The sequence below is a fragment of the Bos indicus genome, chromosome 13, assembly GCF_029378745.1.
Source record: "Bos indicus isolate NIAB-ARS_2022 breed Sahiwal x Tharparkar chromosome 13, NIAB-ARS_B.indTharparkar_mat_pri_1.0, whole genome shotgun sequence".
Lineage (NCBI taxonomy): Eukaryota > Metazoa > Chordata > Mammalia > Artiodactyla > Bovidae > Bos > Bos indicus.
This window is the reverse complement of record NC_091772.1, coordinates 38,508,628-38,527,347: the sequence shown is the minus strand read 5'-3', so window position 1 is coordinate 38,527,347 and position 18,720 is coordinate 38,508,628. Positions and strand designations below refer to the sequence as shown.

The 18,720-nt window shown below is 47.5% G+C and overlaps 1 protein-coding gene across 5 annotated transcripts; it reads right to left on the bottom strand.

Moving 5' to 3' along the window:
* Window positions 1–329: 329 nt before the first annotated feature.
* LOC109568029 (zinc finger protein 133-like) lies at window positions 330–18,017 on the bottom strand. Of its 5 annotated transcripts, none has more exons than XM_070801041.1 (5): window positions 17,624–18,017; window positions 16,309–16,393; window positions 8,798–8,924; window positions 8,305–8,400; window positions 330–3,638 (listed from the first exon to the last, which is right to left on the bottom strand). In XM_070801041.1, exons 1-5 carry the CDS (start codon window positions 17,629–17,631, stop codon window positions 1,951–1,953), a joined length of 2,004 nt encoding a protein of 667 aa, XP_070657142.1. In that variant the 5' UTR covers window positions 17,632–18,017; the 3' UTR covers window positions 330–1,950. The 5 variants fall into 5 exon arrangements, with proteins under 5 accessions (XP_070657142.1, XP_019828787.2, XP_070657143.1 ...); XM_019973228.2 differs by having other exon boundaries at window positions 16,309–16,484; window positions 17,624–18,016; XM_070801042.1 differs by lacking the exon at window positions 17,624–18,017 and adding an exon at window positions 17,397–17,611 and having other exon boundaries at window positions 16,309–16,484.
* Between the last annotated feature and the right edge of the window lie 703 nt (window positions 18,018–18,720).

Here is an 18,720-nt window from a genome sequence, read left to right as displayed (position 1 = left end):
AAATGTTTGCTTCCACACTTAACAGATTAATAAATAGACACTCAGAGGATTTAGCAATCCAAACAATCAGCTCTGATCTAAAAACAGAGCAAAGCCTCTGGTTTCTCAGAACCATTTCTCTCATTCGAGTTGCTTCCAAGTATGACAAAGAATTTGCTTTGGAAAACTTAATTTTTTTTGTTTTTTTAAACAATTGAAATGCTGTCACTGCCAGTTTAGGGTTTTACCAAGTGTGTGTTGTGCTTTATCTTATGTCGGCAATTCTAGGTCCCAGATATTTCTTTGGCCCCAGGTTTTTATTTTTCCTCTAATGACAAGATTTGGGTGGGTTAAGATTTAAAATTTTTAATTGAGGTGAGATTCAGGTAATATAAAGTTTACCATTTTGACCATTTTTAAAGTATACAGTTCAATGGTTTTTAACATTTCCAATGTTCTGCAGCCATCATTACCATCGAGTTCCAGAACATTTTTATTACCCACAAAGGCAGTCCTTTATTGTTAATGGGGAACAGTCATCCCCATTTCCTCTTCTCTTAGTCTCTGGCAGCCACTATCGTGCCTTCTGTCTCTTTGCTTTGGCTTATCCTGGATATTTCATATAAATGGAATGTTTGCTAAACTATTAACATGATGTATTGATTTTTTTTTTCCTATGTTGAGCCAGGAAACCACTCAGTCACAGTGTGAAAATCCTTTTCATATGCTGCTGGATTTGGTTGCTAATACTGTGTCAAGGGTTTCTCCGTCTATATCCATAAGGGTTAGGTGTCTGTAGTTTCCTTGTGTTGTCTTTGTCAGGTTTTGCTAGTAGGGTAATACTGGCCTCACAGAATGATTTAGGAAGAGTCTTTTTGGTAAGATTTTGAGAATGGGTGTTAATCCTTTAAATGCTAGAAGTCGCCAATAAGGCCATCTGATTTCAGTCTTTTTTGGAAGGTTTTTGATTACTAACTCAATCTCCTTCTTCATGTTGGTCTGTTCAGATTTCCTACTTATACATGATTTAAGTGTTTAGATGTTTGTTCATTTCTTCTAGGTTAACCAGCTGACACACAATTATTCGTGGTGTGTTTACCTAACTCTAAGCAGTAGCAGTGGTCCTAACCACTGATTTGATTCACCAAAGGCAGAAGTGGAGACGTCTGAGAGTGAGGAGGAGGCAAGCCAGTAGGGGGCTGCCACAGGAGCTGGGAGAGAGTGGGGAGGGGGCTGCAGGTGAGAGTAAGCGGCTTAGGGGAGGTCGTGTTTCCTGGAAGACCTCCTCCCTCGCCCAAATCCCCTGAACACAGTTCCGGGATCCTCTCCCTCTACAAAGGACCAGGCTGTCCAAGAATCACAGACTGACTCAGTTCTTATGCCATCCAAAGCACTGCATTACTGCGGAACCTTGGCCTCAGAAGCTCGAGATTTCTGTACCACCCCTGATTCCCTACCTTTATAGGTGGGTGAATGAGAGAGGCAGTTGAGGCCACAGATTTGTAAAGCAGCAGAGTTTTATTAGAACAAAAGGCCCCAAACACGACAACTTGAGGTAGAGGAAGTAAACTGAGTTCAAATGACCAGTTAAGGAATGTGTTTTCAAGAAGAGCGTAAAATGTTTTGATTTAGTCTGTGCTCTTGGATGGAGAACGCAATGGCACCCCACTCCAGTACTCTTGCCTGGAAAATCCCATGGACAGAGGAGCCTGGTAGGCTGCAGACCATGGGGTCGTGAAAAGTCGGACATGACTGAGCGACTTCACTTTCACTTTTCCCTTTCATGCACTGAAGAAGGAAATGGCAACCTACTCCAGTGTTCTTGTCTGGGGAATCCCAGGGACGGGGGAGCCTGGTGGGCCGCCGTCTATGGGGTCGCACAGAGTTGGACACGACTGAAGTGACTTAGCAGCAGCAGCGCTCTTGGAGCGGGTGAGGGGGTCAGTAAGGATGCTCCGGCGGGGCCTCGGGTCAGACTGAAATGGTGTTCTGTGGCCGGCACACATTCCTCCTATGTCTGTTGAGGTGGGACTTCTGGATGAAGCCTTGCCCGCACCCCTTGCACATGTGCGGCGTCCTCCCCTGGTGTGTCATCTGGTGGAGGATGAGGTGTTTCTTGTGGGAAAAGCCTTGGCCACACTCTGTGCACAGAAAGGAGTTCTCTTCCAAGTGTGACCACTTGTGCATGAGCAGGGCGGACTTGTTGCCGAAGCCTCGCCCGCACCGCCGGCAGTTGAAGGGCTGCTCCCTTGTGTGCGTGCTGCAGTGCCGGATGAGAGCCGACTGGTGGCGGAAGCCCCGCCCACACTCCCTGCACACATACGGCTTCTCCCCGGAGTGCGTCCTCTGGTGTTCCACGAGGTTGGACTTCTGGCTGAAGCCTCGCCCACATTCCACACACACCAGGGGCTTCTCCCCCGAGTGCGTCCTCTGGTGTCTGATGAGGTTCGACTGCTGGCTGAAGACACGCCCGCAGTCCTTGCACACGATGGGCTTGTGCCCGGAGTGCGTGTTCTGGTGCCTATTGAGATGGGACTTTAGACTGAAGCCCCGCCCACACACCCCACACACGTAAGGCTTCTCCCCGGTGTGTGTGCGCCTGTGCGAGATGAGGGTTGAATTCTGGCTGAATCTGTGTCCGCACACGCCACACACGTAAGGCTTCTCCTTCAAGTGTGTCCTCTGGTGGTTGACGAGTGTGGACCTCTGCCGGAAGCACCACCCACACTCCTTGCAGGCATACGGCTTCTCCCGTGTGTGTGTCCTCTGGTGCTTGATGAGGTTCGACCTGTCGCTGAAGCCCAGCCCACAGTTGCCACACACGATGGTCTTCTCCTTCAGGTGTGTCGTCTGGTGCCTGATGACGGCTGACTTCTGGCTGAAGCCTTTCCCGCACTCCTGGCACACGTAGGGCTTCTCCCCAGAGTGTGTCCTCTGGTGGACGATGAGGTTCGACTTATCGCTGAAGCCTCGCCCGCACTCACCGCACATGTATGGCTTCTCGCCGGAGTGTCTCCTCTCGTGTATGATGAGCTTCGACCTCTGTTTAAAGCCCCGCCCACACTCTCCGCACACGAGGGGCTTCTCCCCCGAGTGTGCATTCTGGTGTCCGTCCAGGCTCCTCTTTAGACTGAAGCCCTTCCCACACACCCCACACACGTAGGGCTTCTCCCGGGAGTGGATCCTCTGGTGACTGAGCAGGTTTGTCTTCTTGCTGAAACCCAGTCCACACTCTCCACAGTTGACAGTCCCAAACCCCAGGACTTCGATCCTCTTCAACAGCCTGTCTGTTTCCTCAGGGGTCCCCATTTGTGCAGGGCCGGCCTCTATCTCCATACCTGGGACCCCACCCCCAGAGATGACTGGCTGCCTCTGGGGTGGCCTGGGGAATGCTTCTACAGTACTTTTCTCTGTCTTTCCAAACAAAGGCCGGGCACCTTCTCCCTCCTGCCCTTCCACTTCCTCGATCCAGGCACTACCACCAGCGGCCTGCTGCTGCTGGTCCTCCAGGCACAGGTCTCCTGGCTGGACGGGATCTTCGGCATACAGGCACGTGAAGATCCAGGGTGGGGGACTACACAGCACCTGCTGCATGTGGAATTTCTGACTGCAGAGATCCGGAGGGCAGAAAGGACAGAGGTGGAGTTCTGGCTTTGGTTCTGTGGCAGAGAGAGGAGTCTGAGTCAGAACTGAGACGTGGAGCCGCCAAAGCAGTTCTGCCTGGTCTGATGGTTAAGACTCCAGTCCCTGTTCTTCAAAATGTTTACATCTTCAGGGCCACCCAGCAAGACTTCCTGCAGAGGACCCACTACAACGACCTCCTAACGCACAGCCACCCAGTGACACAAACAGGGTCCAAAGGGATTGTCTGTGACCAAGAGAGCTCTAACCAGAGGACCCACATGGAAACGTCTTTCTCTTTCCCTGTCTCCCTGGGAGGATGGGGTGGAAGAAGAGAGCTGTCCCTGAGCCTGGAAGACCCTGGTGTAGGAGGCAACACAGTGGAGTGGTTAGATACCACATGTGAGACACCTGAACCTGGAGGGTCCCGACTCACGCACAAATACTTATTAGAGGCCTACTCTGGACCAGAATTCCCACAAGGCAGGGCTTCCCTGGTGGCTCAGACAGGGAAGAATCTGCCTGCCAATGCAGCATACACAGGTTTGACCCCTGGGTCGGGAAGAGCCCCTGGAGGAAGAAATGGCAACCCACTCTAGCATTCTTGTCTGGAGAATATCCATGGACAGAGGAACCTGCAGAAGAGCTGGACACAACTGAGTGACTAACACTTTCTTTCACTTTCACTTTCGGGAGGCTTTCAGCAGTAGACAGCACACACATGGTCTAGGTCCCCCAATGACTGGTGCCACGGATCAGTTTGAGTCTTGTTAATTTCCATAATTAACCAAAATAAAAATGGCACCAGGAATCAATATAAAAGTTTTCTTCTCATAGTACCTCTCGTAAGGAGATGTCAACACTGAACAACTTGCTTCAGCACTGCTGGTTCTACTCAGCTGGCGGAATGCAGGATCACATCATAGTCTGAGGAACCAGGTCCAGACCTCACTGCATCTGCCTGAACACTTGCATTCACTGATGAACTGAACTTTTGAAAACCAACTGTGTATACATCTACATTCTAGAATTATTCCATCAGTAGAGAATGCTACTGTATTCTGAGACAGGGCCTTCAAAGAGGTGATTAAGGTTAAAAGAAGTCATAAGGCTCTAATCGATATGTCTGATGACCTCCCTGTAGGAGGAAAGCCAGGATGTGCAGCCTCAGAAAGCCCGGGTTAGGACAGAGTGAGGAGGTGGCCATTCAAAGTCCAGGAGGGTAGCCTCCTTTGTAAACTGCCAACACCTCTGCCAACCAAGAACTGCGAGCCTCCAGAAACACAGTAAAACCTTTTGCTTCTGCCATGAATTCTGCTGCTGTGTTTCAGCAGCCTGAGCTAGGAGAGATGCTGCTGCCTCTACCTTGAGCTCTTCCCTAAGTGCCTCTGTACCTGCCCTACAGTCCCTAAGTAAGTCCCATGAAATCCATCAGCTGTTCCAGTAAATGTGAAAAGGCCAAAGTCCCTATTCAAAGATAATAGTTGGTTTGGCAGAAAATGCAATAGCAGCTATATGACACCGCAAATCACATTAGATATCATACCAAAACTCTCTAAAAAACAAAGAGCCACAGCAAAACAGGTGCTAAGACTAATAAGAAATAATAGGATTGATATGTAACACACAACTCTATTTAAAACGGATAACTGACAAGGACCTACTCTACAGCACAGGGAACACTGCTCATGTTATGTGACAGCCTGGATGGAAGGGGAGTTTGGGGGAGAATGGATACATGTATATGTATGGCTGGGTCCCTTCACTGTCCACCTGAAACTATCACAACATTATTAATCAGCTATACATCAGTGTAAAATAAAAAAAAGTTTTTTAGAAAAAAATGAAAGTTTAAGGAATATAATATAGAACAAAAGAATTTTAACATTAAAAACTTCATTAATGAATGAGATAAAATTGTCATGAACCTTTACATGCCTAACAGTACACTGAAGTGAAATATATAGCAAAAACTTAGAAAGAAATGGAGGATTTGATATAAATTACAATGCCATTGGCGAGTAATCTGCTATGACTCTTCCATTCCATTCAGTCGCTCAGTCGGGTCCAACTCTTTGCGACCCCATGAACTGCAGCACACCAGGCCTCCCTGTCCATCACCAACTCCTGGAGTTCACCCAAACTCATGTGCATCAAGTCGGTGATGCCATCCAGCCATTGCATCCTCTGTTGTCCCCTTCTCCTCCTGCCCTCAATCCCTCCCAGCATCAGGGTCTTTTCCAATGAGTCAACTCTTCACATTGAGATGGCCAAAGTATTGGAGTTTGAGCCTCAGCCTCAGTCATTCCAATGAACACCCAAGACTGGTCTCCTTTAGGATGGACTGGTTGTATCTCCTTGCAGTTAGGGAATACCTAATAAACACATGTATATACACATTCAGTTCAGTTCAGTCACTCATTCATATCCAACTCTTTGCCACCCCATGGACTGCAGCATGCCAGGCTTCCCTGTCCATCACCAACTCCTGAGCTTGCTCAAACTCATATCCATTGAGCTTGGGGTTGCCATCCAACAAGCTCATCCTGTGTTGTCCCCTTCTCCTCCCGTCTTCAATCTTTCCCAGCATCAGGGTCTTTTCAAATGAGTTCGTTCTTCCCATCAGGTGGCCAAAGTATTGGAACTTCAGCTTCAGCATCCATCCTTCCAGTGAAAATTCAGAACTGATTTCCTTTACACTGGACTGGTTGGATCTCCTTGATCAAACTGTCCAAGGGACTCTCAAGAGTCTTCTCAAACACCACAGTTTAAAAGCATCAATTCTTTGGCACTCAGCTTTCTTTATGATCCAACACTCATATCCATACCTGACTACTGGAAAAACCATAGCTATGACTATATGAACCTTTGTCAGGAAAGTAATGCCTCCACTTTTTAATATGATGTCTAGGTTTGTCATAGCTTTTCTTCCAAGGAGCAGTTCAGTTCAGTTCAGTCGCTCAGTTGTGTCCAACTCTTTTCGACCCCATGAATCGAAGCACGCCAGGCCTCCCTGTCCATCACCAACTCCCAGAGTTCACTAAGACTCACATCCGTCGAGTCAGTGATGCCATCCAGCCATCTCATCCTCTGTCGTCCCCTTCTCCTCCTGCCCCTAATCCCTCCCAGCATCAGAGTCTTTTCCAATGAGTCAGCTCTTCGCATGAGGTGGCCAAAGTACTGGAGTTTCAGCTTTAGCATCATTCCCTCCAAAGAAATCCCAGGGCTGATCTCCTTGCAGTCCAAGGGACTCTCAAGAGTCTTCTCCAACACCACAGTTCAAAAGCATCAATTCTTCATCGCTCAGCCTTCTTCACATCCGGTCCCATCACTTTATGGGAAATGGATGGGGAAACAGTGGAAACAGTGTCAGACTTTACTGTTCTGGGCTCCAAAATCACTGCAGATGGTGACTGCAGTCATGAAATTAACAGACGCTTACTCCTTGGAAGGAAAATTATGACCAACCTAGATAGCATATTCAAAAGCAGAGACATTACTTTGCCAACAAAGGTCCATCTAGTCAAGGCTATGACTCTTAGCAGACCAAAAACAAGGATATAAACAACTTGAAAAATGTAAATGATTTCTATTATATATGCTATTTCCCTTGATTTAAGACAAAATTAGCTAAGCCTTCAAATTTGATAAAACTGAGAAATAGAAAATCTCCTACAGAAAAAGAAAACATATACTTTTTATTATGAAATTGTCAACAGTATTTTAAAAGCTAAAAAACACACAATTCCCTACAGTTATCTATTCCTCTATCATTTAAAAAGAATGCCAAGTCAAAAAACTCCCCAGAAACTCCACTCTTTCCAATTCTCTACCCCCCAGGCTAACCACTGATCATGGTGAATAATAATGCAGATGTCTATGTTCACATATACATGTTGACACAGTCTTTCACACAAACCCAACTATGTAATAAACATTCTTTTGCAATTTTTCACTTAAAAATGTATCTTCTAAGTATCTGCTTTTCTGTTAAAGAAGGTAAAGGAAAATCTGCTCTTCATTAATGAACAATTAGGAAGCATCATCACAAAAATGGAAAGTTATTAAAAAAAAAAAAAAAACAGGCTCAGTAAACTGTGGGACAATGTAAAATGGACTAATACACATGTGAATATCATTCCAAAAAGAAGGAAACAGAAGGGAACAAAAGAATCATGAAAGAATCATGTCCAAAAATCTCCCCAATGTGGCTCTAACCATAAATTTATAGGTTCAAAAATCTGAGCACATGCTATGACAGGAAAAATAGTGACATCGCAGTCAAACAGCTGAACACCAAAATACAGAAAGCTCTGAAAGTACCAGAGGCTTAAAAAGTAACAAAAAAACAAAGCAATAACTGTGGAAATGACAGCTGATTTCTTATTAGAAACAATGGGAGGCCTAAACAGGGGAACAGTAACCTTAAAGTGGTGAAAAAATAAGCCAATCTAAAATTCTAATCCAGGGAAAATATCCTTTTAAAAATATAGTAACATGAGCCACCAGACTATGTATGTGGGAGAGAACTAAGTGAGGCAGAGACGGCAAACCCAGTGCAGGGAGACGAGACACCAGGACGCTCGGGTGCCGCTGCAGGTCTGGAAGGAGGCCAGGAGGGCAGTGCATACGGTGAGCGGCCAGGGCCCGGCAGAAAGACCTCCCCACCCCCAGCCCTCTGAACCACCCAGGGTCCCTACTCACCCAGGCAGCTGACGGGCGAGCATTTCCTCTCTTCTCTCCAGGTCTCCTTCCCTTGCTCCAGCTGGGTGATGAGTTCTGGTTTAGAAAACGGAATGCCTGCTCAGAGGAAAAGAGAACAAGATGGTTGCAGGTTATCCTGCACTCAGAGCCACACCAGGGGGGAGGATTTCTAAAGGTGGTGGGGAAGATGTGAGAGTGGTGAGCTCCCCCAGGGAAGGGAAGCCAGGATGGGAGTTCACTGACCCGACTTCATGCTGTGAGAGAACACCTCCCTCGTTTACAAGAAGATACTGACTAGGAAGAGATGCCAGGCTTACCAGAGAGCCTGCGGGAGAAGGCTAGAAATGCGGAGTATCACACACATATACACACCTGTACACGTTTATAGAGTGTCTCTGCTTTGGAGTCCAACCCAAAGGTAAGGCCAGAAAGCAAGAGGGCTGCTCCAAGTTGCCAGCAGCCAGGACCCGGGTCCTAAGAGATGCAGGCTTACCCAGTGAGACCAGGTTGCTGTAGTTCTCCAGCATCACCTCCCGGTACAGGGACCTCTGAGCAGGGCTCAGCAGCACCCACTCATCCTGGGTGAAATCCACAGCCACATCTCTGAATGCCATGTGTGCCTGTAACACAAAACAGCCCTGTTCACCCGGGAGCCAGCCCTGCCCAGGCCTCAGGGTAAGGGGCAAGGGGGAGGCGGCCCAGGGGAGGCAGGTGAGATCCTGCCTTTCACCCTGGTGCTCTGTATTCCAAGATCTTTAAAGCCCTGTCACCACCTGGGCAGTGGCACTTGTCAACACGTTCAAGGTCCTAGCTGGGCTGATGTGGAGAATACATACAAAAATAGCCTGTAACTTTCAGGAGCTTTATGTTGAGGGAAAGCGCCAGACTTTTAAGAATTTAAAAGAATAGTCTGAACCACGGTATTAGTGTTGAAGCATCCGAATGACTGAGGTTCACACAATTCAGTTATGGCAAAGACCAAACACAACTCAGTCCCTCCCTGAATCCCACAGCCCCTCCGGCCCTCCTTCCCTGAGAGGCACCAACCAGCAGGGAATGGTCAAGAGCACGAATTTGAACCCTACTGCCCTGGTTTGGAGCCCATCCCAGCCATCAGCTAGCAACTCCGCTTTTTCAACTGTGGGTAGCAGTCCACTAAACGTCCTGTCCCACACTGTGGTGCTCAGGGTGGACGTCCCTGCCATTCAGTCCAGAATTCATCTCACATGCCATTCTCACACCCTGCCCAACTTTACTGCCTTTATCGCAACACTGTTTCAAAGTGGAAAGCACCCTGCAATAGGGACATCAGGAGAGGTTTTCACAAGAGGCCCAGGAACTTGGTCTTGAACGAAGCACAGGAGTCTAGGGAAGAGAAATGTGCCAGGTGTTCCCGATGAGGTGTATGGGGAGCACAGAAGAGGACACCTGCGCCAAGGAGGAGAGGAAGCCTGAATCCTGGGATGTAGGACCACTCAGGAGGAATAAAAGGCACTAAGTGGGAGAAATGCAGAACAGGTCGAGCGTAGGACAGCTTGTGGGTTTTAAATGATTGTAAAATATACATAAGCATTTTACTATTTTTACCATGTGAAGTGTACATTTCAGTACATTAAGCATGCTCGCACTTAATGTGGTACAACCATCACCACTATCCATCTCCAGAACTGGTTCATCATCTCACGTTGAAACTCTGTGGCCATTAACCACAATGCCCTTTCTCACAAACCCTGGTAACCAACCATCATTTTACTTTTTGTCTCCATGCATTTGGCTATTCTAGGTATCCCAAATATGTGAAATCATACGGTGTCTGTCCTTTTGTGTCTGGCTTATTTCATTCAGCGTAATGTCTTCAAGTTTCAGCCACAGACCAAAGACATACAGATGGCCATGAGACACATGAAGAGAGGCTCAACATCGCTAATTGTTCAGTTCAGTTCAGTCACTCAGTCGTGTCCGACTCTTTGCGACCCCATGAATCACAGCACGCCAGGCCTCCCTGTCCATCACCAACTCCCGGAGTTCACCCAAACTCATGTCCATCGAGTCAGTGATGCGACGCAGCCATCTCATTCTCTGTTGTCCCCTTCTCCTCCTGTCCCCAATCCCTCCCAGCATCAGGGTCTTTTGCAATGAGTCAGCTCTTCACAAAAGGTGGCCAAAGTATTGGAGTTTCAGCCTCAGCATCAGTCCTTCCAATGAACACCCAGGACTGATCTCCTTTAGGATGGACTTGTTGGATCTGCTTGCAGTCCAAGGGACTCTCAAGAGTCTTCTCCAATACCGCAGTTCAAAAGCATCAATTCTTCGGTGCTCAGCTTTCTTCACAGTCCAACTCTCACATCCATACATGACTACTGGAAAAACCATAGCCTTGACTAGATGGACCTTTTTGTTAGAGAAATGCAAATCAAAAGTACAATTCACACCAGTCAGAATGGCCATCCTCAAAAAGTCCACAAACAATAAATACGGGAGAGGATGTAGAGAAAAGGGACCCCTCCCACACTGTTGATGGGAATGTAAAATTCGTAACAGACCCTCTAGAGAACAGTATGGAGGTTCTTTAAAAAACTAAAAATAGAACTACCATATGATCCAGCAGTCCCACTCCTGGGCACATATCCAGAAAAATTCATAATTCGAAAAGATACATGCACCCAGTGTTCACTGCAGTACTATTTATTATAGCCAACACACGGAAGCAACCTAAATGTCCACCAACGGAGGAATGGATAAAGAAGATGTGGTACAGCCTTCCCCGGTGGCTCAGTGGTAAAGAATCCACCTGCATTCACACAGTTTCAGTGGTAAAGAATCCTGTGAATTTAGGAGACACGAGTTCGATCCCTGATCCGGGAAGGTCCTACAGGCTTCGAGCGGCTAAACCCATGTCCTGCAATTACTGAACCTGTACTCTACAGCCCGAGCTCTGCCACAAGAGTAGCCACTGAAAGGTTGTTGTTGAATCACACGAAGACACCGGGATTCTTGGCCCCGGGAGGAGAATTCAATCCGGGGCCAGAGACGAGGCTTGACTGCTCAGAGCTTTTGTGTAATGAAGTTTCATTAAAGTATAAAGGAGATAGAGAAAGCTTCTGACATAGGCATCAGAAGGGGGTAGAAAGAGTACCGGCTGGCTAGTGTTAGCAGTGGAGTTATATACTCTCCAATGAATCCAAAGAATGTCTGGAGGTTGTAAAGACCTCACCAGACCTACTCCCATAATTTACATTTTAAGATAACAGAATTAGCCAGAAGGTTTAATCCAGAGACTGTCCTCAGGCAGGATACATCCTTGTAAAGACCAGGTCTACTCCCATAATTTACATTTTAAGATAACAGAAGGTCTAATCCAGAGAGTGTCCTCAGGCAGGATACATTATTGTTATATAATCCTAAGGAATGTAGAGAAGGAAAAAAAAGTTTCTCCTTTCTTCCTCCTTGAGAATTCCAGACCCCTCTCTCCTTGGGGACCCCGAGACTCCTTATCAACCTGCCTAGGAAATGACTCTCTCACCACCTCAATGAGAAGCCCGTGCGCCACCACTAGAGAGTAGCCCCCACCTGCCGCAGCCAGAGAAAAGCCCAAGCAGCAGTGAGACCCAGCACAGCTATGAATAAATAAAATTTTTTTAAAAAATGTAGTACATCTTTGTACAATGGACTATTACGCAGCCATATAAAGAATGAAATAATGTCATTTTCAGCAACATGGATGGACCTAGAGATTATCATACTAAGTAAAGTAAGTCAAACAAAGGCAAATATATCACTCATACGTGGAACCTAAGTTTTTAAAATGATATAAATGAACTTATTTATAAAACAGAAACAGACTCACACACTTAAAAAACAAAATGTATGGTTACCAAAGGGGAAATGTGTGTGTGTGGTGGGGAGAGGAATAAATTAGGAGTTTGGGATTAACATACACACACTACAATATATAATATAAAAAGTACATAGACAGGTAACCAACCAGACCCTACTATATAGGACAGCAAACCCTACTCAATACTCTCTAATAACCTATATGAGAAAAGAATCTGAAAAAGAATGAACATACGTATATGTATAACTGAATTACTTTTCTGTACACCTGAATTACCACAACATTGTAAATCAACTGTACTACAGTAAAAATTGGGAAAAAAAGATGACCTGAATCAAAATATGAAGGGCCTACAAAGGACCAGGGAGAAGCTGACACACAGCCAACAGCTTCAAGGTATATTTCTACTGGAAAAACTATCAGGCTCTGAAGAATAACAAGAAAACTCCTAAGTGACTCTAGACAAAAAATATACCAGACTTCCATGAGACTTTTCAAAATCATCATTCAACTCACGTGCACTGCAGGTGGGAATGTGCAATGGTGCAAGCACTATGGAAAACAGCACAGCAGTTCCTCAAAAATGTAAAAATACACATTAGCATATGATCCACCAATTCCACTTCTGGGTATTTCCCCAAAAGAATTGGAAGCAGGGACTTGAATAGATATTTGTACACTCACGTGAGCAGCGTTATTCACAACAGCCAAAATGTAGACGTGACCCAAGTGTCTATCAGTAGACAAATGGATAACACAGTGGTGTGTGTGTGTGTATGTGTGTGTATGTATATAATGGAATATTATTAAGCCTTAGAAAAGAAATTCTGACACATGCTACAACATGGATGAACATTAAAGATACTATGCTAAGTGAAACAAACCAGATACAAAAGGACAAATATAAAATTCCACTTATATGAGGTACCTAGAGTAATCCATATAGACAGAGTACAGCGATGGTTGACAGGAGCTAGGAGGAAGGGGAAACTCAGTTATTGTTTAATGGGGATAGTTTCATTCTGAAAAGTTCTGGAAATGGAGAGTGTGAACAGTTGTACAACAATATAAATGTACTTAATGATACTGGACTATAGACTTAAAACAGTTAAGATGGTAAGTCTTATGTTATATATATTTTATGACTTTAAATGCATGGCAAGAATATCATTCAAAGCAATAAGAAAATATTTCGGGGACTTCCCTGGTGGTCAGGTGGCTAAGACTTCACACTCCCAATGCAGGGGGCCTGGGTTCAATCCTTGGTCAGAGAACTAGACCCCACGTGCCACAACTAAGACCCAGCAGAGCCAAATAAATTTTTTTTTAATTTCACCAAGACAGAGTGCCCAGAAATGTAAGACTGGCTGAATATGAGGAAATTCATTACTGTATATTATACGTATTAATGAACTGGACCAAGGAGAAAAAACATGATTGCATTTATACATGCTGAAGTATTCTTTAACAGAACTCATCCAACATCCAATTCACTGTAAGACTAATGATCCATAGAACTTTCATTTTGAATTTTAGACTTAGAAGTTGCAAAAATATGAATTCCCATGTAACCTTAATCCAGTTTTCTCTAATGTTAACATCTGAGAAAACTATACTACAATGATCAAAACCAGATTAACATTGATTATTATTACTATTTTCTAAACTACAGCTCATAACCACATTTCAACAGGTTTTTTCTACTAATGTCCTCCTTCTTCTGGTCCAGGATTCAACTGAGGTTCTCGCACTGCATTTAGCTGTCATATATCTTTAATCTCCTCCAATCCTTCTTTCATGAATGACATTTTTGAAGAACAGCCCTCAATTGTGATTTATCAGATTTGACAAGAAAATGATTAGAATGACCCTAGTTCACTTTTGGCTAGATTGTCTCAGAAGTCACGTGCCCTTTTCATACCCCTTGATAGGAGTTCATGATATCGGTATGTTTTACTACTGATGATGTTAACCTTGATCACTTGGTTAAGGCAGCGTCTGCTGGGTTTTTTCATTACAAAGTCACTCATTTTGCCTTTACATTTAATACACATCTTGGGAGAGTTACTTTGAGATTATACAAATATCCTGTTTCTCTTCAACCTTTTACCAAATAATTTTAGCATCACTTTGTGGGAGCTGTCTTCAACCATTATTACTGCAGTGTTGACCAAATGACAATGTTCTACCCCCTTCTTTCCTTTGAAATTCATTAGCTGGAATTCTGTAAGCAAGAGTTGTCCCTTCTCTTTTTTTTAAATTAATTCATTTATTGTTGGCTGTGCTGGGTCTTCGGTGCTGCATGCAGGCTTTATCAAGTTGGGCAAGCGGGGACAACTCTTCGCAGCAGTGTACAGGTTTCTCGCTGCGGTGGCTTCAGTGGTCATGGAGCACAGGCTCCGTTGCTCCACGGCATGTGGAATCTTCCCAGACCAGGGATTGAACCCAAGACCCCTTCACTGGCAGCCAGATTCTTATGCACTGTATCACCAGGGAAATCCAAGAGTTGTCCCTTCTTATTTACTTCAGTGTGGATTCATAGCTTATCCTAGGGGTTATATTAGAATATTATCACTATTTTGCTGCTCAAATTATTTCATCAAACACTGGGTGCTCCTTCAGGCTGATCTCATCCCTGCTTTCACCCACAAATGTGCGACAAGGGATGCTGTGCCAGTCACAGGCTTAAGTCTGTATGCTCTCAGAGGGCCCAAGGCACCAGGTTAAGAACGTCAGCACCCCTGCTAGAGGGACCAAACAGAAGCAGAGGCCCGATACCATGTGGAGAGGGTGTGGGGCCTAGCAAAGACGACACTGGTGTCTTCACCTGCTTAGGCTAACCCAGTGACAGGAACTGTATCGATGGCTCAAGAGGAGCAAATGAGGTACCCTACCCTCTAACAACCACCTCCTGGTCCAGTGGGAGGGTCAGACAGTCATGACACAGCCTAAGCCCTGGAGTCCTGAGCCCCAGGGTCCCACCATGAACAGGGAACCTGGGAACACTGCCGGGGATGTGCAGGCTGCTCTGCACGGGGAGAGCATCCCAGCTCATCACCAGTTGACACAGAAACAGAAATGCTCGGGGAAACACAAGCAGACAAGGAATATGCTTCTGTGCAGCTGTAAAGCAGGGTCTGACCAGGCTGGGAGTCGGGGAGGAGACTGAGGAGGAGACTTGGAGAAGCTGGAGGCATTAAAGTAATTCTAAAAATTACCTAGGCATTATGTGCCCCACACTGTAACTGCATTGCTAGGGTTATCTCCTCCAACATCCCCGGGAGGTGGACACCATTCTGATGATTCCCATCTGGCAGATGAGGAAAAGAAGGCTCAGGGAGGTGAAATAACAAGCTCAGGGCCACACAGCTAGACATGGTAAAACTGAGATTTGAACCCAAGCATCCTGACTTTGGAGTCGGGACAGAAGCAGACGATTAGGAAGGTCTCTTTCTAGCAGGCTGAGTGCCAAGTTCAGTATGTGGATGTCAGGTGCCCAATGCAAGAGGCAGGTGGGGAGAGGGACAAGAAGGTGGAGCAGAGACGAGTGAGGGCGGAGCAGGAGTGAGGACCAGGAGGAGAGGGGTCCAGGGCACAGTGTATGTGCTGCTGAGAGACAGGGCAGGTGAGCCTGGAAAGAGCAAAGAGGCCAAGCTGCGGGTGTTCATTGAGGTCCACAAGGTCAGAATCGGGGGGAGGGCCAGACACAGGGACACTGTCCCCCGGAATTCCTCCCCGGCCACACACCTCCCCTCTCCTGCCTCTGAACAGAGCTGCTCTGACTGAAACAGCTATTCATTCCCTTGAGTGTAGTGATGACCCTGTGGTTATTTTACAGGAAGCTCTAATGTTAGAGCTGCCTCCTGAGGTAACTGCAGGGGAGATGACAGGACGGGGACACAGGCAGTGAGGGCCTCGCTGGATGGAACCAGAACAGAAGGCCGAGGCCTTCACAACAGACAAGCCTGAGAGTGCACAGGCCTCAACACACCACAAGGATGGGGGAGGAGGGGGTGGTCAAGGAGGACACAGAGTCTGAACAAGAGTCCCTGGGACAGCAGCCACCCCTACCACAGACCATGTCCCCTGGGGAAACCAGCTGGGCTCTGATCCCCGGGCGGGGCGTGCTGGGCACAATATGTCAAGGCTGAGCGAAGGAAACGCACCTTTGGTTCAGCACACGGAAGGCGAGCAGTCCCCACGTGAGTCCGGGCTGTCAGGAGCCCTCCCCTCGCCCACCAGGCTTCCTCTCTGGGCAGCACAAGAGCAGAAAGGTTCAGGAGAGTCACTGGAAACTCACGCCCTTAGGCTTTCCTCTTCCTTAAAGGCATCAGGAATGGACCTGTCACAGAAGAAAAGGCTGCGGGCAGCTCGCTCAGAACACAGCCTGCCCCAATAATGCTGCCGACACCAGGGCTGAGCTGACCCACTCTTGCCTCAGACCTTCCTAAGCAAAGTTCTTACTTACTGGGCACTTAGGACTGTAAACATCAGAGACGGTTCCAGGCACAGAACCGTCTTACTTCATTCTAGCCTCACAATCCAATGGAGTACAATTTATTATCTTTATTTTACAGATGAGAAAACTGAAGCACAGTGAAGTCAGTCCCTTATCCAAGGTGACACCGTTACAAAGTCACAGAGTCTGGATGAAGCTGGCAGCCGAGGCTATGCTCTTCAAGTAGGGCAGGGACAGTGAACCTCTGTGGGTTGTAGGCTTCTCAGTGTGCCATTTTGAGATGAATCAAGATTGCTCCCCAGGTGACAAGGGTTACATCTGGATGGTGGGTCTGTAGAGTTCTATTTATTTCTGTCTAAAATCCCTCCTTAATAAAACTTTAAAATGGAACTCAAAATCCCGAAGTCCGGAAACACTGGAGCCCTGCACATCCGTGACTGCTGGGGTCAACGCAGGTTTCCAGGACCTTTGAGAAACTTGCCCAGTGGGCCTCAGACAACCTCTTCCTCCACGGCCTGAATCCAGGGGTGACCGGCCAAAAACACACCCAAGATTGCTGCCAAAGTGGCCCGTTCCACACCCAGCCCATCCCCAGGCACATGCTGCCCACGGCAAACCACCCACCAAAACTCCTGGCGGCGGGCTGGCCCTCATCCCGGCAGCTGGGAAACATCAGGGCTCCATGCCAACTTACTCAACCCTCTGGCCCCCAGGGACTTGGGGATAAAGGCGACACGCCCACCCCCCGTCCCCAATCATCATCGCTCTTTCGGCCAAGGCCTAACGTGTCCTCACCCACAGAAGCCCCGGGACGTGGCTGGATTCCGGCATCCGCCACCACTGGGCATCACGGCTGAGCTTCGCTCACGTCCATCGAAGATGCGCGCTCACATCCAAAATATGACATCCGCGAGGGCACGGCCTGAACCGCGACAGCGCGTCCCGCCGCCGCCTCCTCTGCCCGGCACCCGCACAGTCCCCAGCCTCAGGCCCAGCCAACAGCCCAGACTTTCAAGACCTACCTTTCCATGCAGGGAAGGGCACGCCTGCAGCTTAGAGCCCCACGGGCGCCACACTCACCAGCGAGGAACAAGGGTTCACTCCAGCCACCAGCTGGGCTAGGACGCTAGGACTACACTACCCAGAATCCTCGGCCTAGCGGCAGGACTACATCTCCCAGGATGCTCGGCGCGCCCAGAGGCCTCTGAGGGAGCTGTTTCTCAGTAACATGCCCTTGGGAGAATGGCCACTGTGGCGCCTAGATTTCCGCCCCGCCCCCTCTTTTACAGAGGACCCGGGGTGAAACGCCTCTCCTTCAGTGACCACTTCGCTAACGCCTCCGCCTTAAAGAATACACTCCCCAGTGACCCCAGCAGTGACTCCTGCCTCCGGTGCTGGGCCCACCCCTCGGCTGGCGGAAGTGATGTGCCCGGGGAATCTCCGTTTAGTTCCGGGGTGCGCGGCGGAGCGGACAACGGTTTCCGGGCCACGCTTGCTCCAGGGAAAGCAAGGCTGTGTCTGGGCGGGTGGGGAGAGGGTTCCGTGAGCCGCGCAGGCGTAGTGTCGACCAGCTCCCTTTAATTCACTTAAACCCACGGTGGGGACTGAGACTGAGAAGGCGAGGTACCTTACCGCGATCTTACTGTCAAAGGAGGCAGCCCTGGGTTCCGAGCCCATGTCCCCAACTAGCGCACCCGCACCGCTCTCCCTAGATCCTGTCCCTCTGTCGCAGTCCGCGCGTTTATGGGCAATCTCATCCGTCTTCTGGGGGACAGAAGCCTCACCGTTAGACCATAGCTTGGGGCTCAGTCCCTCTTAGTGTCCTTTGAAAAAGCAAAATATCAAGAATGACAACCTAAAAGTTGAGAATTGTGTTTCAATTGATGGCCTTATAACTAGGAGACAGCCTCGCAGCTCTGAGGAACTGCTTCAAAGAGTTATGGGAGGAGCAGGATATGTAGGAGTTTGCTGAAAAGAAAACAGGGTGTTTGAACATCGAAAGGTTACTGCTGATCACAAAGGAACAGACAGCTTTATGAATTCAGAACTTTTCTACTATGGGAAGATGAAAGAATCTGGGCTCCCTTAAATCATTCCTTTGAGATGCATCTGAAGTATC